Below are 25,729 nucleotides of genomic sequence, written 5' to 3' on the forward strand. Positions count from 1 at the left end.
CAACAAGCGAGAAAGAACCGTTTAATTGTTTTCATATTCAAAATCCACTTTTTGTAACCTTCACAGATTATCTCAATCCAGCCCGCTAAGTATGCATCGCTATTAAAGACGAAAATCAAACACAAACTTGTCTAATTTTTAACTATGGGATCCTATCTGGCCCCACTTTATGTTACACATTCTCATTTTGGTAAAAGGTGGGCAGATTTTAATGAAGATAAACTCCAGAAATCGAATCATTGTTGGAAATTGGAAAATCAAAATTTGAAATATCTGGAGATAACCTAGATGCAGATGTAATTGTCACTGTCCGTACTAAGTTCCTATCAGTTCCTATTAAATCTTGCAATTGCCCTTGAGACCTGACGAGACGACCCAATAATGGAAATTATCTTCCCCACTGCCTGATTCACTGTGCTGTTGGCATCTTGTTTATACGCTATTCCACCACCTGGCGCGTCTGGGTTTTCAACTAGAACTGCTCCCCTAGTGGGAAACGTGGGTGGAAAACTGACCTGCCACTTCTTTCTCTGATGCCAGTCTGTAAACGACATCGAAATGTTTTCGGTAGTGGTGTCTCGGGACATTTTAACCTCATCCTGAGCAATCTTCTCGAATTCTTCAACGACCGCTTTTAATTTTTTGTTTCCCTCTGGAGCAGAGTACCACTGATTTTTTCTCGTAACTGCTTCATGCGGCTGGTGACGTGGTTGGGACTGAGACCAACCCTCCCATCCTTGCGTTGCGGTGGGTTGTTCTGGGGGATGATAGTGTTGTCTTGCTGTTTTCCTTGGGTCGACATCGGGACGATTAAATGGGTTTTGGCCTTGGAGTGTTTCCAATTTTCCTCTTCCCTTCGGGGTTTTGCTTTCAAATAGATAAGGGCATATTTTACTTGCCTCCACATCGAGAATTAGAAATCTCAAGGGGTTTCCACCATCAAACTTTAATCGAAGAAGGTTTCTGTCATAATCAGTCTTTCCAGTGTAGGACATAACTGATCGCCACTCTCCGATGTGGCACAGCCTGTAGCGTCTCCAAAGTTCTTCACCAATACCTGCAGATGTGGTCTTGTCGACATTGGAAGGTACTGCATAATGAACTACAGGGTTACCAGTGCTCGTCCACTGACCAAACAAACTTCCACTTTTTTCTGTGCCTAGAGTAGCCTCTCTATTAAGTTTTCGATGATCTTCGTCAAAAATATAAGCTGTAAAGTGAGAAGCAGCCATGTTGACACGAAAGAGCTGAATTCGTTCTGTTTCCTCGTAAGCGAAAGCGGCAGCTATGTTGTGTTCACGAACCACTGTGAGGTAACACCAAGCGTAGCGCAAATGTTTTTAAAATTCTCAGAAAACTACAACGCTCAAGCGTTTTAATCAACAAATGTAAATTATTTTTGTTGTTTACCTTTTCCAAGAATCGAGGCCAACGAATATCTTTTGGTGTTAGTTTGATAGACAGTTTCTTCCGCTCTTTCTCGGAAACGTGACCTCGAAATAATATATGCAAATTGGTCAACTGCAATAAAAACATTTCCGGGAAAGTCTGAAATATGTAAAAATTTCACTTTCGAAAAAACGAGAAAAATTAATTTTGTGGGCTTAAGTTTTAAATCGTTTTCAATCAACAACTACAAAGTTCCCGGAAACCTTACTACATCACGTCACGTTCGCGCGACTATTTTTAAAATTTCTTCAATAATTTTACCTTTTTGCGAAGAAATTTATGTAACAAACCGGGCCTACATGGTGTAGAGGACTAAGTGGTTTAATAATCTAAAGCGATTCGTCGAGATATAAGCGATTTACCAGCTCTAATCAAAATTATACAGACTAGTAAATTTGGGGAAAGTTAAAATCTATGGAAATCAGAGTTGTCACGCAATGAGGTAAATTGGTTCGCGTGACTCTTGTTTCTTTTCTCGTCCATGACCTTAGATATAAGAATTCCTGTGTTACGCCAAAATTTCTTCGAGTGATGGCCGTCAATTTACTGTTTTCATCCGAGTAAACGACATCAAAAAGATTTTTAGCTGGGTGATGAAGCATCCAAACTTAGAGACCGGTGGAGACGTGTTTGGTTTGTGGGAAAAATCTCACAACTCTTTAGAAAATACATTGCATATTCACCACATTATTGGACCCGGGACAGTTGTGTCGTAGAACCACTTTTTCATTTCATCAAGACGTTAGATATGCGAGTCAAATGGAGGATTATTTTCATAGAAATCATGGCATGGAACACGTTGCTCTTTGGCATTCTCATCAGAGTGGCTTAGATCGACCAAGTGCAGATGATAAAAAAATGGTTTGGGAAACGATGCCTTCTCACGATATTAATAGATTCGTTCTTCTCATCGCTAACATTGCGGACAGAAGCAGGGAATCAGAAAGTGTGGCTGTTTCTTTAAAGTGTTTCCTGTTCGAGATCGATGGCAAAACAGAAGAATGTTTGCCTGTTCTGCTTGGAAAGTTTCGGGTGTCAAAGGTAGAGTAAGACGAGCGGACGCATCGCTTCGATTTACATGACTTAGAGTTGGAGGCGGGTGCAGAGTTTTTGATTGCAGACGAAGATCTCGCACCTTTCGAGATTACTGAAACCGAAATGAGTATTATTCGTTATAGGAAAAGAGAAAAAAAACACTGGACCTTGACGTGCTGTCAATCGTTTTATGCCTCTCTTTCAGTTTTATACAACTAGAAAATCATTGTTTCAAAACAGAAAGAACGTCGCAAAGTTGACGTAACGTCGAATGATCCATCTAATCTTCCCATTCAAACACGTAGGCGACAGTTTTCCTCGCCCTTTTCTAAAAATAAACTCATGGAATCCGTATCCTGTGACTCTGTCTTAAGCCGGAGGTAACCTTTTGGGTATAGGGGGAGGAGGGGGGGCTTTCCCCTACTACTAGAGCAAGGGGTTCTTCCACAACCAATTGAGACCATTTATAGAGATCATAAAACGTATTTTAAATTCCCTTAGCAACACTTAACCTTTTAGTTCATTCTTTGTTCGTTCTGAGAAAGCAGTGCAATTTTTTTAGCATGCATCGGAGGTAATCAAGTTAGACTATGAAGATAAAAAAAACTATCAAATTAGTTGACGGCAAACATTACAGAGTTTCCCCAATTCTCAAGTTTCCTACGGCCATTATTGGATCACAGTTAGTGGCAGGCTGTCATTCATCGAAAAAACAATCGGAACGTGCGAGACAGCCGCCATTTTTCACTTCTCCGCTTTCTTGCACGTTCAAACTATCCGTGACCCAACCAAGTAATCATCTCAGGCTACAAGTCATTAGGTCTGCTACGTTTCGATCCCCACCAAGGATGCAGTTTGTCGCTTAGCTCTCAGGCGCAAAACCAGTCTAACTTAAGACTTTTTTTTTTAGTCTCGTTGTCTGCGCGAGTTCTGGGATGAGCCTTTCTGGTGGCGTCAGAACTGTTGGTGAGATACAGGCTTCACCGCCCGAGTCGACAGCGATGGGAAAGTGACGTGAGCATGGACCTGGTTAGAAGGTGGCAGTCAACAACAGTTAGAACATTTTAATTTGAAGTCAAAACAATAATTACTTGGTTATCGTACAGAAGGTTTTTTTTTCTATCGTTTTCACGCTACGATCTACAGTTTAATATAAATGACTTTACCCTGTAGTGATATAACTAATAAAACCGTGCACGCGATGAATAAAAACTTTTTAAAGACAGCATCAACATTTCTTAAGCAAACCTATTAAATATAGAAATGGAAGTATCTTAAAATATATCTTATTGAGAATTAAGTACCGAGCTCACACACACTTAGAAAGTATATTATAGATAAAATACTTTTTTTTATCTCGTTTTTTCCATCATGCTTGATTATCAAGCTAGTGAAAACACTCTTCACATAAAATTTATGAACACTGTTGACAGCAGAATAGCAATCCATCGACTATTTGTATGCCGGGCTGGCTCGTCTCTGAGGATCATTTGATCTCAGGTCGCTTGCAGCCGGGGATTATTCTGTCACGGTCCTCTAAGCTATTTAGTGGTAAACAACAGTAGCTGCTCTGTCACGCGTTGCGTTACCAGCGCTAATCGGGCACGCTGAGAATGTTTTGATTAGAGTGGTGTCATGTGCTAGCGGTGTATACACATTCTTGTTTCTCCTTGAAAGTTTGCTAAAATAAATCACGGTTACAATGCTGTAAGCATTAAGGAACGAGACTAATGGACCAGAATAGTCGCAATAGTTCTTTATGGTTCTGTGATTTCATTCACAGCAAGTTTTGCTTTCGCCAGAAGTGTTACATAATGCAGAGGTCTGATCGCAAAGAGCAGCTTTCTAATTTCCGAGAATACCTGAAGACAAAGAAGACCTGTCATTAACGAGCGATAGTCTGTAACTTTCGAACTTTATTTTCAAAAACTCGCGGCCACCTGACCTCACCGATTTGGCTGAAATTTGGCATAAAGGCCGTCTTTAGGGTCCTAACCACGAAATGGGTATTAAGAACAAGTCTCTGTAAGAATCAAACATCTTGGGAAATGAAAATTTTCAACCCCCCTTCAAATTTTGCATGCAGTTAGGCGCTCAGGAGGGATGCACAAAAATGCTCTTTTTAAAGGGCGCAGCACTCTTGTTGCCATGGTAACAACGGCTGCTTGTTCGAGGCCTGGGGCCTCATTTTCATACAAAAACGTCGCAAAAAAGAGTGAAATGTTTATTTCTCTATCTCAAGCTAAATACAACATTACAAATTGGCACTTCTACCATACATAGTAAAATCATTCATCTTCACATTGATACAGTCAATTTTCCTTGGGAGTGAAGTTGAACACACTAACAGATTATTCATTTCGGTACAGTTCCGGTCATCTTTGTTGTCGGGTAAAACGGGGAAAACGTTTATCTGAATTTCTCCAAAAGTACACCGATTCTGGAACTGAAACTAACCACATAGCTGGTTCTAATATTCTAGTTTTTAAAAAGCTCCAGTCGTTTTTGCTCGGCAAATAAATCAGTAGAGCCGACCCAGTCTGCCCATACTTGCCCGCCAACATGGCGGGCAATGTGTTCTTATGACTTCAACTGGAGTCCTATCTTAAAATCTCTTGAAATAAATAAAAAGATCTACCCTTTTTCTTAACATCTATTGGAAAAGTGTGGGAAACGACAGATTTTGATGATAGGTTATCTCGAAGGTCGTTTTGCGCCGCCTTGAACGGTAAAAAATTTACCCCAACTTGTTAGCCTGATATCTCCAATGTAATCTCGATCCAGAAGTTACCAGTTACGTTGAACAGTTTTTGTTAATGGATGAACTGATTCCATTAGTAAAAAATATGGGGTCAAAGGAGAAAAGTTATTAATCTACGATGACTTAGCTATATTTGGGACCAGCTCCTAAATCAGCTTACCGGTCAGGAATAGAGGCTAGGTACTTATTGCGTCCAAATGACAAAGCTATAGCTTTGGACATGAACAAACAAGGATCTGGTGAATTTTCAGCTGTTCCGTGAAGGAGGCAAGAGTTTATTCCATGTCTTTGACCCTGCTTGGTGATGTTGTCGATCGAAGAGTTTCCTCGCAACAAATGCAGAATTGATACTTTCCAGTGGATCTCTTGTTCTAGTCTTTAGTAAGAGCAGGAACTTTGCATAATTGTAAATGGCTGACTGCTGGGTTCAGTTCTGACTGACTATGATTTATAAAAGTGAATGAGAGACATTGTTCTGTGTAGCATCTTAAGCTATCAATAGGAAAACGTATTATTTTAGACCATTTTAGTCAGGATATTTTCTCCGCGTTAGGAACTATAGCGTTCTTTCATTGTGTAGTGAATCACTTTAAAACTATTTTCCAAAAGGAAAAAATATATTTCAGTCTTCAAGCGAATGAGGGGAAACAGCTGAACATCATCAGCGATGATTGACAACGTATGGCGTTGTGCTAATCTTATTTGGGAACTGGCAGAGCAAGATCTATAGAGAGAGGGATGTCCAAATCAGTTAACTAATGTTATCGTATTTGAAAAATATGATGATATTTTTATAGGATTTACTGTTTTTCATTAAAACAGATTTAGCCTTAAATAGAGTAATTAGTATCGCATATTGGAAGCGAAAACCTTTGAGAATTATAAATTACATCGGAAGAAGAGAAAGTGTGATCGTGTTGTTGCTGAGAATTACTTTGCTGCGTGCGAACGGCGTGGGTTGATATCTTTGATATCTGAAATCCACTATTTGTAACCTTTACAGATTGTCTCAACTCCAGCTCGCTAAGTGTGCATCTCTATGAGAGACGAAAATCAAACACAAACTTGTCTCCTTTTTTAACTCTGGGTTCCTATCCGGCCAATATTCTCATTTTGGTTAAGGTAATCGGATTTGGAAGAGTACTAACTCCAGAAATCGAATCATTGTTGGAAATTGAAAATCAAAATTTGAACTGTCCAAAGATGTAATAGCTATCTTATTAGTTCTTATCAGTTCCTTCCATATCCAGTCCCCGAGAAATCAACTTCAAAGAAAAAATGGCCGTTCGATATAGTCAGTCATTTTCCTTACAGCCTGGATTTGGTCGGTATTAGTAACCTGCGGATGCTTCTTGCATTTACTTCGCGAGTCTGAATCTTCAATCAGAAGTGCTCCCGCACGGGGAAAATTGTGAGGAAAATCGACCTGCCACTTCTTAAAGTGACGCTTGTCTTTGAACGCCATCGAGAGGTCTTCGGTTGTTTTTTCTCGGGTAATTTCCACTTGGCCCTGATAAGCGATTCTCTTGAAATCATTTAAGATCTTTTCAAATGTTCCATTTCCCACTGAATCAGAGTACCACTGATATTTTCTTGTAATTGCTGGTTTCAACTGAGGACGTGGTTGAGGCCTCAGCCAATCCCTTCCTTGCCCTGCACTGGATTGTACTCTGTGATGCGATGACTGATAGAGATGTTGTTCTGTTGATTGCTGAGCATCAACATCAGGGCGATTAAATGGGTTTTCGCCTTTGAGGAGTTCCAATTTTCCTCTTCTCCTTTGAGTCTCGCCCTCAAATAGAAAAGGCTTTATGTCAGTTACTTCCACATCAAGAACTAGAAATCTTTCAGGTTTTCCACCTTTAAAATTTGATAGAAGATGTCTTCCAGTATCCTGAACAGTCTGTCCTCGAGCTCGCTGGGATCTAACTAATCGCCACTCTCCGATGTGGCACAGCCTGTAGCCATCCCAAAGCTTTGTACCATATCTCTCAGAGTCAGCTCGATGGACAGCGGCAGATACTACATAACGTACTACTGGGTTACCCGTGCTCGTCCACAGACCGAACAAACTTCCACTTTTTTGTTCGGTGGAACCGGCCTCTCTATGAAGCTTTTGAACATCTTCTTGAAAAATGTAAGCTGTAAAGGTAACTTCACCTTTTTCGTTAGTGTCCACAGCTATAGCTTTATCATTTGCTGGTCTTGAGGTACAAAGTTTTCCTGTAGCAGGGTCGTAGAACAAGATGTTGTCGTTCGTTATGTTCTCCATATTTGTGCTTTTATCGGCGTTTTAAGAGCTAAAGGCCGGGACGAGACTGTAAGCTTATGTTCTCAGTAAACTGCGACACTCAACGCTTTGATCAATGTAAGTGAATTATGTTGTTGTTTTGTTCTTTTCCAAGAATCGAGGTTAACAAATATCTTGTAGTGTTTGTTTGACAGACAGTTTTCTTCCGCTCTTTCTCGGAAACGTGACTTTGAAAATGATATATGCAAATTGGTGAAATGCGATAAAAACATTTCCGGGAAAGTCATAAATATGTAAAAATTTCACTTAAGAAAAGACGAATTTAAGAGGAACATTATTTTTCTGGGCTTAAGTTTTAAATTGTTTTCAGTCAACAACTACAATGTTCTCAGAAACCTTACTATATCACGTTACGTTCTCGAGACTATTTTTGAAATTTCTTCAATAATTTTGCCTTTTTGTGAAATTTATTTAACAAACCGGGCTTAAATGGTGAAGAGGACTAAGTGGCTCAATAGTCTTAAGCGATTCGTCGAAGTATGAGCGATTTACCGGTTCTAATCAAAATTACACTGACTAGAAAATTTGGGTAAAGTTAAAATCTATGGAAATCAACTGTGATTTGCCTCAGAGTTGTCACGCAATGAGGTAAATTGTTCAAGTGACTCTTGCTTGACCTCAGACATAAGAATCCCTTTGTTAAACCAAAATGTCTTCAAGCGATGGCCGTAAATTTACTGTTTTCATTAGAGCAAACGACATCAAAAGGATTTTTAGCTGGGTGATGAAGCATCCAAACTTAGAGACCGGTGGAGACGTGTTTGGTTTGTGGGAAAAATCTCACAACTCTTTCGAAAATATATTACATATTCACTACATTATTGGACCCGGCCAGTTGTGTCGTAGAACCACTTTTTCATTTCATCAAGACGTTAGATATGCGAGTCAAATGGAGGATTATTTTCATAGAAATCATGGCATGGAACACGTTGCTCTTTGGCATTCGCATCAGAGTGGCTTGGATCGACCAAGTGCAGATGATAAAATAATGGTTTGGGAAACGATGCCTTCTCACGATATTAATAGATTCGTTCTTATTATTGCTAGCATTGCAGACAGTAGCACGGAATCAGAAAATGCAGCTATTTCTTTAAAGTGTTTCCTGTTCGAGATCGATGACAAAACAGAAGAGTGTTTGCCTGTTCTGCTTGGAAAGTTTCGGGTGTTAACGGCGGAGGAAACCGAGCAGACGCATCGCTTCGATTTACATGACGTAGAATTGGAGGCGGGTGCAGAGTTTTTGATCGCAGACGAAGATCTCGCACTTTTTGAGATTACTGAAACCGAAACGAGTGTTATTGGCTATAGAAAAAGAGAAAAAAACACTGGACCTTGACGTGCTGTCAATCGTTTTATGCCTCTCTTTCAATTTCATATAACTGGAAAACAATTATTAAAAATAAAAAAAGACCAACGCAAAGTTGACATAACGTCGGATGATCCATCTAATCTTCCCATTCGAATACGTAACCGACAGTTTTCCTCGCCCTTTTCTAAAAATCAACTTATGGAATCCGTATCCTGTGACTCTGTCTTAAGCCGGAGGTAACCTTTCTTTTTTTTCTTTTTTTTTTTCGTTTTTCTTTTTTTTTTTTTTCGGGGGGGGGGGGGGGGGGCTTTACCCCAACTCCTAGGTTAAGGGGTTCTTCCACAACCGATAGAGACCATTTATAGAGATCACAAATGCTTTTTTAACTCCCTTGGCAACAATTAACTTTTTAGTTCATCTCTGAGAAAGCAGTACAATTTTTCGAGCATGCATCAGAGATAATCAAGTTAGACTAGGAAGATTAAAAAAGCATTACAAAGTTTCTTTCGGCCATTATTGGATCGGTGACAGTGGCAGGCTGTCAGTTAATAGAAAGAAAAATCAGGATGTGCGGGACAACCGCCAATTTTTCGCTCCTCCGCTTTTTTGCTCGTTCAAACTAGGATCCAACTAAGTGATCATCTCAGACTATAAGTCATCAGGTTTGCTGCGTTTCAATTCCCACCAAAGATGCAGTTTGTCGCTTAGCTCTCAGGCGCAAAACCAGTCTAGCCTAAGACTTTTTTTCAAGTCTCGTTGTCTGCACGAGTTCTGGGATGAGCCTTTTTGGTTGCGTTAAAACTATTGGTGAGATACAGGCTTCACCGCCTGAGTCGAGAGCGATGGGAAAGAGTGACGTGGAGCATAGACCTGGTTAGAGGGTGGCAGTCAACAACGGTTAAAGCATTTTGATTTTAAGTCAAAACAATAATTACTTGGTTATCGTACAGAAGGTTTTTAAATTTTCTATCGTTTTCACGCTACGATCTACCGTTAAATATAAACGACTTTACCCAGTAATGATATAACCAATAAAACCACGCGATGAATTAAAACTTTTTAAAGGCGACATCAACATTTCTTCAGCAAACCTATAAAATGTAAAAAAGTGGAGGTATCTTAAAATATATCTTATTGAAAATTGAGTACCGAGCTTACGCACTTAGAAAGCATATAATAGGTAAAATACATTTTTTATCTCTTTTTTTTCAGTACGCTTGATTATGAAGCTAGTTAAAGTTAACTGAGAATTGGCTTAAAAAGTAAATGAAAACTTCTCAACCGATTAAATCCCAAATCAATCAAAGATGGGTCTGGATCTTCTCCTGTACAAGCGTCAGTGTCATATATTTCCTCAATTTTTTCTCATCGGCCGAGGTAGAACGCATTTCACTTGACTGCCGTAAATAAATACCATTGAACTATCTACCAGGCCAAGAAATATTTTCAGTTGAAGGAATTCAAAGCTTAATATTTCAACATGCAATTAAACTGAAACGCTGAGAGGCGGAAGTGACTGGATCGAAATCAGTTCTTGCTTGGATCTGATTGGTTGAGAGGGTGAACAAAGTTTTCTACACCAATTACAAAGCTTTGTTAATCAAAACCAATGCAATCACGGATTGCGTTCAACAATTAATTGAGAAGCACTCTATGCCTCTTTGTTTTTGGTGTCGGTACAGCTAACTAAAAACTGTTAAAAAAATGTCCAGCCCTAAGTGGTCATCTAATAACCTAACTCCTTGAATCGAAACTATTTTTTCTACAAAGATTACATGTAAAATGGTGGGTATGTATAATGTGTGCTATATCATTGCGTTTAATTTTGGCTAGCATATCCTGAAATTCCTCAAGCGTCAGCTTTGGACGCCGAGCCTTCAGTCTGTCTAAGACACGCTCCGCCGGATTTTGACTTCCTTCAAACGTCTCTTTCATTTCAGCATCCATCCTGGTCCAAATAAGCAAGTTTCTGTAATCGTTGTTTTTGTTAAGCTCTGTACAGATTGGTTCTTTGAGGCAGGGCCGGTCATTGTTGATGAGTGAAAAAAATAAATCACTCGATTGTGGGCAACAATCTGGAATCAAAGAAAACAACGAAGTATCACTTTACGTTCTTCAACAGCATGAGAGCTGTAAATATTGGTTGTGATAAGCGTCAGAAACGAGTCGACACGTCCATATTTTTCCTTCTTAACCCTTTCACTCTCAAGATCTAAATAGAAATTCTCTCTACTCTCCGCCGTATAGTTCTTATGATGTTAGTTTCGAGAATTTGGTATTGGATAAATTGACAATCCCCTTATTGATGTTTTCCTTTATTCTCATTACCTGTCTGCTTGATATTGTATTTATATTGTAAGAAGAAATTCTGTCTTCGTCACTCGTGGGAGTTAAAGAGTTAAGACAGAGAACTCCGAGATAATAAAAGAAGATGTAATCCTCTGGATATTGCTCTCTGATGCTCTTCTACTGAGTAACAGAGAATTCTATAGTGGAACGGCCAATTCTGGGTTCATATGCACTTGCGACATGCATCCTGAAAACAGCCAGGATCAGTCATGGCTCCACTCCCCATCGACTTCTTTGCAGCTCCATGTTGGGGCATCGGTTCATAAAATCCAAAGGTCTCGAGTTCGATTTCTAGTGGGAAATTATTTTTTTTTCTTGTTCGAGTGCCAGCTTATCTTGTTAATCGAAGATCAAACTTAGCGTTTACTAATTCCTCACGATCAATTTCGAGTCCGATGTTTCAAGGGCTGGAATGACATAAATGACATCTAAAGGAAAGCTATAGCTTCATACCTCGACAGCGATGCTCGACTTCATGTTTGCGGCAAATCTTTTTGTACTTACATTCATCGACTAAAAGAGAGAAATAAAGAGAAAAGTCTGTCAGAAGACATATGCTGTTAAAGTTACTTTGAGCGTCTATTGGAAAGGGAAATAATCACCGTCCTCCTATCTTAAGACTGAAGTAAGAAGTTCACGTGATGACTACATGGCGAGAATGAACTGAAGTTAACAACCCAAGTGGCTCATCAACGCCAGTTTAATTTACACGAAGCGACAAGGTGCAATACCCTCCCCTAGAGGCGTGCAATGTGGGATGCCAGACATCTCTCAAGCTAAGTTGTCAGAATGAAGTGCCATTAACATCAATCCAGAGATTAAATGTTCAACAACGTAAAGTTTTTGTTTGGAGTTCACCCACGATTAGTACTCATCGGGTTATGGGGCTTGCCTTGCTCAGTACTTTTTCAGGTTTCCCCTCCGGTTGATAGCGAGGAAGGTAAACAAGGTTTGTGAAAACTTACCCGTACTCTTGGCGTTTTCGCTTTCCTGTGCTGTCTCGTCATCTTTTACTCCTTTCCCGATTTTTGCTGCAGTGACAGAGTTAGCGCTTTTGTCAGTGTAACCGACCAAGCGTGGATCTTTCCCTCTGTCTGCAACCGCCTCGGTGTGGTTTCGAGTTAACGGAGGAACTTCTTTAAAATCCACATCCTGTCCACAGGAACAAACCAGATCTTTCTTCGGTTTGCTGCCTTTTTTCCACCCATTAGAGTTCCCCTTGATGCCTTTGTTTTGCTTAGCGGGGCCGCTATTTACGCTTCTCAGTGCCGTGTTGTGCTTCTCATCACAGGCCTCGATGCTCATCGGAAAACTATCGTAACTCTGATTGGAGATTTCCGGTTCTTCCGAAGACTCGGAATGGACCTGGCTACTTGATATGGAAGGGGGATTAGGCGACCGTCCACGCTGAGGTGTCGCACAAGGGGAAAATGTAGAAGATGTCACGCAACTACATGAGTGATCAGTGGACTGGCCCTGAGGAGTCATACGTGGAGAATTTGATGCGGAACGAGGCAAACTACAACAATGATTTGGCGACAAGTAACCTGAAGGACTTGACGTCTCATTTATTGAAGATGAAGAGGAGTTGTAAACCGCATCACTCGACCACGCACGAGAGGGAAAGCAAGGTGACGATGAAGACGATGAATATCCTGCGGCACTGTTCTCGGTGGACACCCCACAAACAGGTGTTGCACCCTTTCGAGAGGATGCTCCTGGAGTTGAAGGGTTTGAGGAACTTCTGCCAGATGGAGTTTGTCTTCCGTGCTGGCAAGACTGCAGATCTTCTAAGGATGAATAGTTTCCCTTCTCGTCCATGAGTAGATCTGAAAGTAATGTATGTTGCTTTTTATAGATGAAAACTTGTTTGAAATATTCTGGAATTTCAATCCATCGGTCGAGAGAGTTTAACAGAAAGTTGATTCAACTTCTCTTAAAGTATTTCTATGAATATGGAGAGCATTCAGGGAACGGTCATTATTTATTTCCTGTGAGGGGGAGGGGGGATTGCGTCACAACCAAATTTACCTGATCCTCTCATAAGGCTCAATGATATCCTAATGAGTCCCCCTCTCAAAAGTATTTGATTGGCAGTCAATTTTATATATTTCCGCGTTTATGCTCTGTTGGCCATGACTAATACCCTCTCTGCAACCCCTGAAAACCTCTTAGTCCCCCAAAAATCCTCCACCCTTCTTCCCCGGCGTTAAATAATAACTGATATCTTATGTTATACAATTATGAAATGCATAGGATTTACCTTGTTCATTTATGGAACAGGCACACTGCCTCTTTTCCTCGTCGATCTCCTTTGTCTGTCCGAACCTGGGATATCTTGGCTCTAACCAAGAAAGGTTACAAATGAATATGGATTACAAACGAGACACACTGGAAACTAACCCGTCCCACAATGACTCTGACTGACTTTTTTAAATTCAAAGTTAATTATACCGCTCGCGATAGATTACAGCTCATTGGATGGTGAAGTAATACTTCATGACAGGAAAACAACAACAACTCACCGGAAGAAGGAAAGGATGACTGTGCCGCTGGTGATACAGCGTCGTCTTTAGGAAAGAAAGGTTCAGCTTTGTCTGGAAAATAGTTGATCGAATGATTAGCTAATTTTGAAACTATTTGCAAAGTTCTGGTATATCACTTTTTTTATCACATTTTTACATGTTTTCCACCGTTGTTAATATCTGTTTGTGTTCCTTTCCTTTTTAACGGCTTCATGTTTTGCAACTGGCAGCATTTTCAGCAAACGCGGAAAGCACATGCCACTATCGCGTCACAGTTAACTAACGACAAACAACTGATCGTGAATTCAATTTTTAATGTAACTTACTTGTCCCATGATCTGCCGGTTCAGCGTAATGATCTTCTACTGTCAGGGGAGCCGACAAAATACCACGTTCGACATCATGATCGGACGACAATTCTCGATACTTACGGCAAGGCACACGACACAATGCTGTAATTTGTTTCCGTTTGCGAAATGTAACAAAAGTTAAGACAGTGCCCAACAAGGATCCCATCAGAGAGAAGAAAACCAACCAGCCAGGTTTACCAAAGCGCCTTTCGGAACTTCCTATGAAATTCAAAGTTTAAAACTGTTTTACTTTAAAATTAAGATCACATGGGAGAACGGAGATGGGATCAGTCGTTGTCAACAAAGCATAAAGGGAAGACTATTGAAAATCGACTGCTAAATAACTGCTAATGAGTGGAAGGGGGGGGGGGGATTAAGAGAATATAAAAGAGCCTTATGGGGGATCAGTTAAATTTTATCATGACACAAACAAGATCCTCTCACTTCCCTCCCCCCCTGACTAGAAATATGGACCGATCCCTTAGTCAAATGAGCGCGCTCATCAAACATTACTCACAATTTTTTTTTCATCTTCAATTGTGATCTGCATAAGTAACACACTGAGCCTTTTTTAGATTGTAATTGTCGGCAGTTGTGTTCGTTGTTAACGCTGGCGAATCCCACTTACTTGACTTATATCGGGTATTTAAATCTCACCGATAGTAGATTGAACCCTTTAACCTCTAAGACTGATTAGCATCTAATTTCTCCTGACACAACACTAGTGATGCAAGCAGTAAGGTAATGAGAATAAAGGAAACAATCACCAACCAAAGAAGTTCTTAATTGTAAATCAATTTCTCTTTGTCAGCACTGTTGGAAATGTATAGAGAACAGTATGGAGAATATGCCAATTGATATTAAGGTGTAAATTAAGCGCCGGTTAACTTACCCTTCTGCGAGGCTTGTGGTTCATTATCACTTTTAGGTTCTGGCGGAAAAAAGGCTGATGTTGTCGATTTTGACGGCAGTGTTATCTCAGTCTTCTGGCTCGAGACCTGTTTTGTCGTCGCTGTGGTCGACGGTGAGGTAACTGGTGTAGTCACCGGTACAGTAGTAGGTGGGATTGGACGACATACTTTATCAACTTCATATTTCCTATGATAAGATATGACAAAACAAGAATTTCTGATAAAGAAACCAGCACGATATCCCATAATAAGCCTGGTACTGCAGTATCATTAGTCTCCAGTGAGTCCCAACACAAGATTGTACAGAATCTTGTGGAATGCATAACAAATAGCGCGAGTGAGTTAAAAAGAGCCCTTCCACTATTTTAACGATTGGAGACTTTCCCTTTGCCACGATGAGTACCCGTCAAAAAGATCATACACTGAGGAACTATGATAGCAATTTGAAATTGGGGCAAAAGGACAGCTGACGCTTCAGACTAGACAGGGCTGAGAGCATGTTGCTGTTTTTGAGGTAGTATTGCGCACTGTTTTTATTACACATTTTACCCTATTTTCAACGACTGACTTTGGAGAGCTGGTTTGACTTCCGCTCAGGTTATCGAAGCGTCAGTCACTAGTGCCGAAAAATCGAAGCGTCAGTCACTAGTACCGAAAACAGTCCTCCTCAGGACTACACTCACCCGGACGATCAGACACCTAAGTCAAATATCTTACCCTTTGGGACATTCATTGGCACAAACAGTATCGCTAATCGCCGTGCACGGTTCTATTTGAACTTCATCATCACTGCACGACTGGCAGCGAGGACAGCCCCTGGTAGATTTCTTGTCCTGGAAAAATCCCGTACGACACTTTTTACACATATGACCCGTCTTCGCCCCCGTTTCATTATGTCCACAGTTTCTGGTGTGCTCTTCTCCAGGGTCACAAGCCGGGCAAAGTTCACAACGTTTTTTGCTTACGTCATAATACGTAGCAGAGCTGCATATCTCACCCCCAACTATGATCTAAGAAAAGCAAAGAGAAAAAATGATAGTCAACCTATAAAATCTCCTAATAAGCCTTATATTAAGGTCGTGAGAGGATGAAATTTTACAGAAATGCTGTACTGAGTTTGAGAACTGACCATGTTACACGGAGGAAGACTGGTTGGTATTACATGTATTATATTTTCGGAGGCTTGACTGGACCGAACTTTCGTTTCCGAAAGGCGAGGAATGGTACAGGGAGGGTATTGTACATGAACCGAATGCCAAGAGGACCTAGATGAAAATCAACATGGTGAGGACGGTATGCTAAATGCGAAATAAGGGAACGAGCATCTAATAAAAGCGAGGTGAAGGTGAATCTTTTTGCTAAAACGGCTTTGTTGAGACCGATCGAAAAAATCCTTATTGGATTTCATGTCGTCGACAATCTTTCAGTTTCTGCTGATGTGTTAATAAAAAAATTTTTCTCCAGCAAGGATTATTAAAATCTATAAATACTATGCCTTCATTCAGAACATTGAGGTTAGCGTCTTTTTTTCCGGCATTTCAGCCTTTAACTAAGTTCATTAGTGAGTCTATAAAAAAAATAATTTGCTTCGCTGTAATTTTTAATTGTGTGCAACTAAAAGCTACGACTGGGTATTGGAATCCTGCTCCGAAGAAGCAATATCTACCTCAATAATTTTCAAGGAAAACATCACGAATATGTAGGCCACTCTAGGAAACTCTTCGAAAATTATGACAAGATTCGCCCAACTGTGGGCAATATGACTGACCACATTGATAATCCAATGAGGAAAATTAAGTTTATGGATTTACATAAAGCACAGTACTTAAACGAAAATTAAATCAGTTAAAATCCTACGAACTAAATCCGTGTATTCTGAAGGAATTATGTGCGTCGTGGAAGGGAAAGTTTTTCGATGATGGAAATAAAAGTACGTAAGTCGACAGTTGCTTATTCCTAGAAGTTTCGTGGAAGACAAAGTAGACTAGTTTACATAACAACTTGGATTTTTTTCACAGACTACAAAATTGTGTTTCTCAAACGGGAAAAAAGACCACGTGCCTTTCCTAATGCTTAGCAACTTACTTCTATATTTTTTTGTACTTATTTGAGCCTAAATTATATTTACACATGGAGACTGTTGTTGATGTTAGTCATCAGCCAAAAAATCTTACTCGTAAACTTCCGAGTTTCTTTAAATTAGATCAAATGTACTTACGTTGTGGAAGAAAAGGGGGAGGCACAATACTAACAAAATGCTAATTTTCTCCATAGCATCAGCAGATTTGAAATCGCGGTCGAACCAGATTGCGGCAGATCTTTAGATAACTGCGCCAGGCACTGTGAAAACAGTACTAAGTGAAATGAGATACAAAAGCCAGCACACCTAAAGGCTATTTGTTTCCCGCGTGTGGGAGTGTACTTTCGAAACGTCATGTGAGTTCATTGAGTACTTTAATAGTTAAAATTAGGTTCTTTCCCATACTGAATAAAGACACTTCCTTGCAATATTATTGAATCTTTTAATCTTGTTATTCGACGTGTAAAAATTGTTCTTCAAGGTTTAAACTGTCTTTCATCTTATTCTTCAAGCGGTCATGACTTGTATTAGCATAAAATAGCATAAAACATCTCAGATCAATTTTCTGAAACGGAGCTGTAACGCTACTGAAGCAGAGAGTGACAGCTTGTACGTTTATTTCCTTGTAAGCGAATGACTTCCGCTGTTAATTTTGACTTCCTCTTTAAAGTGGAACACCATGAGGATTATATGAGCCTAACACACAACTTTCAGGAGCTGAAAATGTCCCAGAAAAGCAGAAAATTGTCCTAATTAAGCAAACTGTAGTCCAATTACTTGTTGTTTTTCAATGTTTCGCTTTCTTGTAGAGTTGTTGACCTTGACCGAGCACAATCAGTGGCTATTTTCATATTCTGATATCGTCATTTCACACAGACGGAAAAAGACAGTTGCCGAACACACCGTCGAACGAAACGCTCAAATCTTGCTAAAAGAAACTGAAACTTGTTCTATTTAAAATTGAAGGGCCTGGGAAAAAAATTAGAGAGAATAAAGATATCTTGGTGGTTGGTTTGATAGCATACTTATGAAGTATTTTGACAATATTGTACATTCTTCCTGTATATTTTCATATCTTTTAATATTTATCAACGTTTGCTTAAAAGTTAAAATCAAGATACAAATTAAGTTCGTCGAACAGAACTTTGATGACTGGCAGAGTCGTCCAACCTAAATGTTCGGGGAGGTTTTCAGAGCCTATAATGTTCTTCAAAGAGGTTGGGATACCTTTTCACCGTCTCGAACCGCGAACGAAGGAGGCAGTGATCCGAGCCCTTCGCTCAGTGATAAGCGATCTTCTGCGGCTTTGACAAAGATCAAAGAACTAAGAATCGAAGCTTTCGCTTTTCGTATGGTTTTTTTCAATTGATAACCTTAAATCCCCTATAAAAATAACCCCAGCAAATCAAGTACAAAAGACACAATAGATGTATAACACCGGCTGGCCTTGAATAGGAAAACCTCTTTATTAAAGAATGAAATAACAAAGTCTGTAATATGGTCACCTGTAAATCGTGCGTCAAGAAATGAAAGTCACTTAGAATCCTACATCGAAGTTTCGAATTCTGTTGGCGTAAACATCGCACACCGGAAGTGAATTGTGATGTACGCTCAAGAAACACAAACGAATCTGATCGTATGCTTTTGCTTTTCGCGGGTCTACTCTTGAACTTAAACTTGGAAAAGATTCTCTTAACGAAGGGTTTGGGAGGAAGTGTGGAGCGCTCGAAATGTTTCCTGCTCGTAGGGAAAGTCCCGTGATGAATATTCAAACACTTGGACAGGAAATACGCACAATTGCCTACTTAATCGCTTAGGCGAAATTTTCCAGGATTTCCATGTTACAACTTCAGTTGTAACTCCCGTAAAATACATCCCAGCTGCATCAACTTCTCATTTTCCTTTCTATTTTTAGATAGAGCCAGAGTTGTTTTCGCGGAAAAAAAGGTCACCAAGAGGTTTCCCTGTTTGTCATTATATATAGCTGCTAACAAAGACATCATGTCTTCAATGAAGATGTCGTAAGCAGATGAAAAGTGAAACAATTAGCGGCAATAAAGGAATGTACGTCATTCATCGAGTCTTTCCTTGTCACTTGTAAAACTTGTTTTTGTTAAAAATAGATTCCAAAATATCACATCGGCAAGAAAGAAAAAAAAATAACTCGAAGAGGCGACAATAAATTATGAATAAGGGTGAACAAGATGTAGGAGGTTGCAACTGATGAACGAATGTAATAAATTCGTCTTTCGCATTCACAACAACGTAAGTTATGGTTGGTAATCAGATATGATCGCGTTAGATTATATTAAAAGATAATATCTATTGAATTCTGTTGAAGATGTCGTAAAACGAATTGGTTTTCTGTTTAGACTATACATGATGCCCTTGAGAAATATCATTCAAACTTTGAAAGACATATTTACCACAGAGGAACTGCAGCACAACGGGTATTTGATAATCCAACTCAAATGGAATGACTGGACTCGGGAAAAAACTTATCTGCTTACAATTCTACTCGCTTTATTTAAATTACACGAACAGGAAGTTTTTAAAATAGCCGCAAGCAAAAGGATATCCAATGCCGTCATAAATGACCCTCCTCTTTGTGTATTCTGTTTATGCTTAAACTTGAAAGATGAAGGCTTGGAATGGAGAAACGAGAGGATCTGACAGATACACAATCGAGCACTTTGTCTGTTTGTTCTTCCATCATAATTTCGTCAATATGGCCCATGACTGTGCTCGCATGACGAATCATTGGCTTACTCTCTTTTTTCAACTTTAATCTGCAAAAAGCGTCAATAAAAAGCGTTAAAGCGAACTAACGATAACATGATTCACATCTCAACCCCGTTGTTTCTTACTAATCAAAACTACAGCTCTTTAAATTTCCAAGTTTCTTCTGTGGTTGTGCTATGCGACGCTCGAGTGATTTCTTGAGCGCGAATTCGTGCCTAGTGTATGGGAAAAGTGGGCAAAGGGCTCCTATGAATTTGTCTTCAGTGCACACCCTTCAAGGACCGAAGCCAAAGTGTGAGCGTTGTGGAACATTGAGTCTAAAATCAGTTCAAGTCAACTTCTACTTTTTTATCTGCGTCAGTCCTTTTAATCATTCAGTACAAATCCTTACTCTTTTTTGATTAAATCTTTCCAGTTTCGTGTTTTGTCATCTTAGCAAAATGATACAGCATTGAGTGTTTTCCTTCGAGCAAAGCTAATTTTTTACTTGCAAAAAAACATATCAGCATTTAGTTCCCTGAAGCAACACATTTGAACATTCATTAATGGCTACCTCTCTACTAGACCCAATTTTTTTCTAGTTTCCCTCTTGCCCACGATCCATACACTCATCTTAATTCCACTTCTCCACGATGGCAAAGGCCTTAAAAAACGAATCCCAGCTGCCAAAGATGACCCCTTAAAAAAAGTCAGCTAATCACTAGCGAGCGACCGGTGTAAAAAAACATGATAATTTGGTTTCATCGACTGAGTTGATAACGTAAATTGGCCTCCGTAAAGAGTTTCTAAAGCTCACGTTTCGAGTGGAGCCCTCCGTCTTTTGCGCTGTAAAAAGGGCCAACGCTCGAAACTTTCGTCAGAGCAAATGACGAGGGGCTAACGCTCGAAACGTGAGCTTTAGAAACTCGTACAAAAAAATTTATGACTCGGTTAATAAAACCATGTTTTTTTTAATACCCCCACTGCCGACGCAGCACCACAGTTTCTATTGCAACCTACTCCCTTTTAGAAAAATAGGAGACAACTTGCTTAAGAAAACACCTCTAAAACTAATTGATTCTGCCAGAAAATCATCCTTGCCTACCTGACAAAAAGGATAATAATTCCCGCAACAATGATGAAAGCCACAGCCCCTGACACCGAACCAATAATAACTTGCCGCTGAGCTTGCACTTTAGAGACTCTTGCTTTCGCTGTCTTTGGTGTAGATCGGCCTTCAGCTGATGTAGATAAAAAATGACAACTGCAAGATCAAACCATCACCTCATGAAACTGGTTTCGTTTCATTACAATCGCTGACTGGTTTAGAAAGCTTTCCCTAACTTTTGCGAATTTTCTCGTGCTTAAGGCTCATGGATTGTTTTTTTCAAATGAGTTGTTTCTGATTTCTTGTTTTATTTCCTTTGTCTTAATTGGCCGTGGTGATTATTATCTGGTTATGGGGTTTTACGACTCTCAGTCGAAAAGTGCTTTCAAAGATCAACGTCCCTTCCATTAACAGAATAAGCATGCGCGGATGGTTAAGGGCACGCGCAATCTCATTCTCAGAGGTCACGTATCCCTAATCCCTTGCGGGTGGGGTCTCCGCCCACAAGGGATAAAAAGAGCATGACACCTGGGAACGAGATTGGTGCACAGGTGGAACAAGTGTTCATTACCACGCGTGCTCTTATGACAAATACCTGTGCAGTTGTATCCGTCTCCAAGGAATCCACTTTTACACTGGCAGATGTAGGATCCGTTTAATTCTGTACAATTTGCGTTTGTGGAACAATCCGAGCTTGACACACAATTGTGGTGAGGTTGACAAGAGTTTCCGCTCTCATAAAAACCTTTATCGCATTTGCATTTGTAAGACCCTGGTGTGTTCAGACATTTCGCGTTTTCACCGCAGTGATAACCGTTTTGGGTACATTCATTAATGTCATCGCAATCCAAGCCGTTTCCATTGAAGCCCGGTGAGCAAATACAGCTGTGCGACCCATTTGAGTTCACACAAATAGAATTAACATGACAATTATGTTCTCCACGTTCACATTCGTTGATATCCGCACAGTCAACACCATTACCTGTATATCCTGTTTTACAAATACATCGGAAGGAGCCAGGCGTGTTGGTGCAAGTTGCATCGGAATGGCATTTATCGATTTTTGTATGACTGTTGTTGACATCGGTATAGTTGGATTTATTTCCAGTCAAACCTGAATCTGTATTCAGCAAGCACTCGTCGACATCTTCACAGTTAGAACCATTTCCGGTAAATCCTGTTTTACAAGAGCACTTAAAGGATCCCTGATAATTGAAACAGGTTGCATTTAAGTGACACTTGTCGACCTCCGATGCGCACGCGTCCGTATCATTACAATTAAATCCATCACCTGTGTATCCTTGGTGGCAACTGCAATTGTAAGATCCAGCAGTGTTTAAGCATGAGGCATGCGCATCACAGCTATGTAACTTTTGCGCACACTCATCGACATCAATACAAGAATTATCATGAGCGAGAAACCCTGCTGAACAGTTACATCTGTAGGAACCAAGAGTATTAATACAGTTTGCAGAAATATTGCACTGATGAGCTGATGAGGCACACTCGTCTACATCGCTACAGTTGAATCCATTTCCACTGAATCCTTCGTTACAAAAGCATACTGTGTTATTGAAACATGAAGCATTTGGTCGCTCCTCTGCGTCTAAATTAAGAGAAAAACAAGATCAACTCTTACATTTAACATGGAGTCTGTTTGGAAATCCGAATATTGGTCTGTTGTTCTAATATTCTTTGACTACTTTTTCGTTGGGAAAGACTTTCAAAGCTTAACATCCTCCTTGTGATTTTCCTTCAATTCCATGTGCGACTTTCGACAAGTAAAATAATTTGAGAAGATTTCTTTTGAAGTTTTTAGATGTAGTCATGATATTTGGATGATATCTGGGAAAAAATAAGTCACCAAACTTCAGTATTTGTGAGAGAGGGGAGTGAGAAACTGTGCCCGGAATTGAACTTAGGGTTTAAATTACTGTGTAGCTTAGTATCAAGAAGATGCAATTTGCGGCGGCCATTTTCTATAATGCATTTCCTTTGTCCTCCGACTAGTTTCCCAGTCTTCCTCAAAATGTACCCCCTCGCCTCGAAGTTCTAGTTTTATTTCAACGTACCTGTCTCTATGCTTAAGAACACGACACACGTGATTATTAAAATCCAGATACCACAATGCAACCATCCGAAGCAGCGCATAACTTCAAGTCAAACTAGAGAGTGTGCGGAAAGCCTTCAAACCTCGGGCCATGTCTGGGATATCCTAGAAAGGAAAACTTCTCAATGAATTATAGAATTTACATATCTAATGGAGCGCTTTCTCTTAATTCACTCGTGTTATAATGAGGGAAATATGGTGAGAACACGACAAAAATTGCTAAAATGCGACAACCTAACTACGTGACGGGATGGAAAAAAATTGAAGAATTATCAACTGAAAGTGTGATAAACCGTACGACTGAGTTGGAGTCAAGTCAAATAAATTGATGGGAGGCCTACTTGACCTTTTTTCCTCCGGAAATTGTGGGTAAACGTGGTCTCTCATCATGTTCTCTTCTTTGATGCTTCGGAGAGACACGTCACTATAAACTTTCGCAAATGAAGAGGATAATTTTGTAATGGTGAATTGTCCGGAGAAGAGTTCATCAAAGCTAAAAGCCGGAGGTTATCTTATCAGATGTAAAAACTTGTGATGGTTCAGCATTTTACTGATTCGCGAGGGGTGGAATTCACTTGTAGATCGATAACCACCTGTTCAGTCAGCCTTTCGTTGCTTTTCGTTCCAAGTCATTTTTTGCAAAATAAAATTATTTGATTATCAACCACAAGTTGAGCAGCGAAATTTTGAAAAGCTGACGTTTCGTGCATTAATTATCCCCTCTTCGGAGCAATTAGATGTCACGATATGCAGTGCCTTTTCTGATCATTTAAACGACACAGTGAATAAACAGAAAGCCTTTCAATTGATCTATTGTCTTGATTAAATTCCGCCACACTACCAGGTCCTCTCTCCCTGACTTCAACTTCTACAACTTTAGTTTAGATCCCCTCAATTTCTACATTAAATGTTGCTTGTTCGCGATCCGACTGACACGAGAAGTTTCTCACTTCCCAGCTTTTTGTGTCACCAGCGTGAAAAGAAATCAGCGAAAAGAACGCTTGTCCGTTTCTTTTCACTCGCGCGGCGGACTAAGTCAGGTTATAGCGGCTGCGGGTAAATCTCTTCCGCGCAACGAACAAGCATGCTCGAATATTTTCCATCTGCATTTGCATAAGATGACAGAAGCATCGAGACTATCGAAAGCTTTCGATGACTACAGCGTTACAAGCAGAATAAAACCTGCTATTTTACTCTTAATCGACACTAAATTCATGTAGTTTTGCGTATAAGTGACGGTATATCTCTAGCTGCTTTGTTCCTATTGTCTTCGAAAGCGTTCGTGATTGACGCTTATCTCTTCATCTGAACCTAGCACCATAAGCACCTAGCGCTTAAATACGTTCTTGTACCCACAAGACTGAAATAAGAATTTATCACTAATAAGCTATAAAGTATTGCATCAACGTTTCTTTTTATCAAGTGTTACCTGACCCAGCGCAGGAACCTAGTCGCTATAAACACTGATGGCATGTGATGCGGACATGATAGAGCAAAACAACGCGATCACAAAAAAGTGTTACTCGATCGATTGGAACCTGACCTGGATCCCCAATCGCACCAGCTCCAAGAGGATATCAGAACTTACCTAGCAATCTATCAGCAGATAAGAACTTCGTTTGGTTGTTTCAGCTAAAACATTTAGCCAAAATTGATGCGTGTAGTCTTCAAGTGAACACAGGAAGCGCTATAGATGTAATGTTAATTTTAGCTCCATTCGATCTCCGGGTAGAAACACGATACTGATATAATGAAGTTGAGTACTCACTCAGTTAATGGTTAATAGAGTTTCGCAATATTTTCCAAAAGTTTTGAACTTATCGGCCTCTTTCTTTGACCCCGCAGTCAGAGTGACTTGCTCGCAGTTTCCAAATCTTGCCTCAACACTATTTGCTCTATAATCACTTCAATGTTCCATATGAAGAGGCAGGCGACCGGCTCAGAACCTTTTTTCTCTTTTCTTAATAAATAATCCAACCTGATTACTGGGAGTAAAAAGATTCCGTCTTGTTCATATTGGCAATCACCGAGCTGAGATTTTATATACCAGGGCCAGTATGAACAGATGACAAAATTCCGCCCATTAGCGACTGAGCCGCCGACTTGTGAGAAGATTAGTCATTAATATTCCTAGAAAAATCAGGAAGATCGTAAGTGACTCTGCTCAGGATAGACGTGTCAGATACGTCAACATTACTTAGGGTTGCTTGCCGCTCGTATCCAGAGGGTACAGATATAGAAATATTGATCCTTGATTTGCTCAACTTTTACCAACCAGAACGAAGGAATAGAAAACTCAAACAGGTAACCCATCCTGAGCGCGGGAAACTGCGATAGCCGAGTGTAATTGGGTTTAGTTTTGCATCAGTTGTTGAGCCTTGAAGCAAATTCTCTTGAGCAAAATCAATGCACTGTAGATCGAGTTCGACACTCAATTGTCAAAGAAACTCGCCCTACCCTCCTTTTAACTGGATTCTTCTTAGACCACAACTTTTCTCAGGACAGTACCGTAATGTGAAAATGAAAAATGTTCCCCTCGTTTACAAAACTGTCATTGTAACAGTCACCATGATTAATACTAAAACTCTTACACAACTGAAATGTGCGAGGGTGGCTGTCTACGAGTTCTATCAAATTTCCAGTCCTAGTCCGACGATCTTGGCAAATATTGTTTCTTTAAGGCATGTCTATTGTTAACGTTTGGCTAAGG

The 25,729-nt window shown here is 40.0% G+C and overlaps 3 protein-coding genes across 4 annotated transcripts; all 3 read right to left on the reverse strand.

Moving 5' to 3' along the window:
- Positions 1 to 182: 182 nt before the first annotated feature.
- On the reverse strand, positions 183 to 7,626 carry LOC149035844 (uncharacterized). Its single transcript, XM_089191341.1, has 2 exons — positions 6,522 to 7,626; positions 183 to 1,340 (listed from the first exon to the last, which is right to left on the reverse strand). The coding sequence occupies exons 1-2, from the start codon at positions 7,515 to 7,517 to the stop codon at positions 327 to 329; spliced, it is 2,010 nt and encodes a 669-aa protein (XP_089047467.1). The 5' UTR covers positions 7,518 to 7,626; the 3' UTR covers positions 183 to 326.
- Positions 7,627 to 9,804: 2,178 nt separating this feature from the next.
- On the reverse strand, positions 9,805 to 19,610 carry LOC113684477 (uncharacterized). Of its 2 annotated transcripts, none has more exons than XM_089191509.1 (9): positions 19,507 to 19,610; positions 15,718 to 16,010; positions 14,982 to 15,187; positions 14,066 to 14,308; positions 13,740 to 13,811; positions 13,478 to 13,558; positions 12,180 to 13,043; positions 11,668 to 11,727; positions 9,805 to 10,940 (listed from the first exon to the last, which is right to left on the reverse strand). In XM_089191509.1, exons 2-9 carry the CDS (start codon positions 15,864 to 15,866, stop codon positions 10,600 to 10,602), a joined length of 2,016 nt encoding a protein of 671 aa, XP_089047635.1. In that variant the 5' UTR covers positions 15,867 to 16,010; positions 19,507 to 19,610; the 3' UTR covers positions 9,805 to 10,599. The 2 variants fall into 2 exon arrangements, with proteins under 2 accessions (XP_089047635.1, XP_027057657.2); XM_027201856.2 differs by lacking the exon at positions 19,507 to 19,610 and adding an exon at positions 17,219 to 17,408.
- Positions 18,511 to 25,669, reverse strand: LOC113684476 (uncharacterized). The gene is made up of 5 exons (XM_027201855.2): positions 24,608 to 25,669; positions 22,982 to 23,124; positions 21,505 to 22,515; positions 20,907 to 21,042; positions 18,511 to 19,869 (listed from the first exon to the last, which is right to left on the reverse strand). Exons 2-5 carry the CDS (start codon positions 23,058 to 23,060, stop codon positions 19,668 to 19,670), a joined length of 1,428 nt encoding a protein of 475 aa, XP_027057656.2. The 5' UTR covers positions 23,061 to 23,124; positions 24,608 to 25,669; the 3' UTR covers positions 18,511 to 19,667.
- Positions 25,670 to 25,729: the final 60 nt, after the last annotated feature.

Source organism: Pocillopora damicornis, chromosome 13, assembly GCF_964200805.1.
Source record: "Pocillopora damicornis chromosome 13, jaPocDami1.2, whole genome shotgun sequence".
Taxonomy (NCBI): Eukaryota; Metazoa; Cnidaria; class Anthozoa; order Scleractinia; family Pocilloporidae; genus Pocillopora; species Pocillopora damicornis.

Coding starts and splice junctions, on each gene's coding strand:
- LOC113684476 (XM_027201855.2), bottom strand. CDS start 23,060: ATGCGCTGCTTCGGATGGTTGCATTGTGGTATCTGGATTTTAATAATC. Junction 22,516..22,981: donor GTTCTTAAGCATAGAGACAG/GTACGTTGAAAT, acceptor CTCTTAATTTAG/ACGCAGAGGAGCGACCAAAT. Junction 21,043..21,504: donor AGACGGATACAACTGCACAG/GTATTTGTCATA, acceptor TATCTACATCAG/CTGAAGGCCGATCTACACCA.
- LOC113684477 (XM_027201856.2), bottom strand. CDS start 17,272: ATGGAGAAAATTAGCATTTTGTTAGTATTGTGCCTCCCCCTTTTCTTC. Junction 14,309..14,981: donor ACCACAAGCCTCGCAGAAGG/GTAAGTTAACCG, acceptor TGAATTTCATAG/GAAGTTCCGAAAGGCGCTTT. Junction 10,941..11,667: donor AGTCGAGCATCGCTGTCGAG/GTATGAAGCTAT, acceptor CTTTGATTCCAG/ATTGTTGCCCACAATCGAGT.
- LOC149035844 (XM_089191341.1), bottom strand. CDS start 7,517: ATGGAGAACATAACGAACGACAACATCTTGTTCTACGACCCTGCTACA. Junction 1,341..6,521: donor ACTATATCGAACGGCCATTT/TTTCTTTGAAGT, acceptor TGAGAATTTTAA/AAACATTTGCGCTACGCTTG.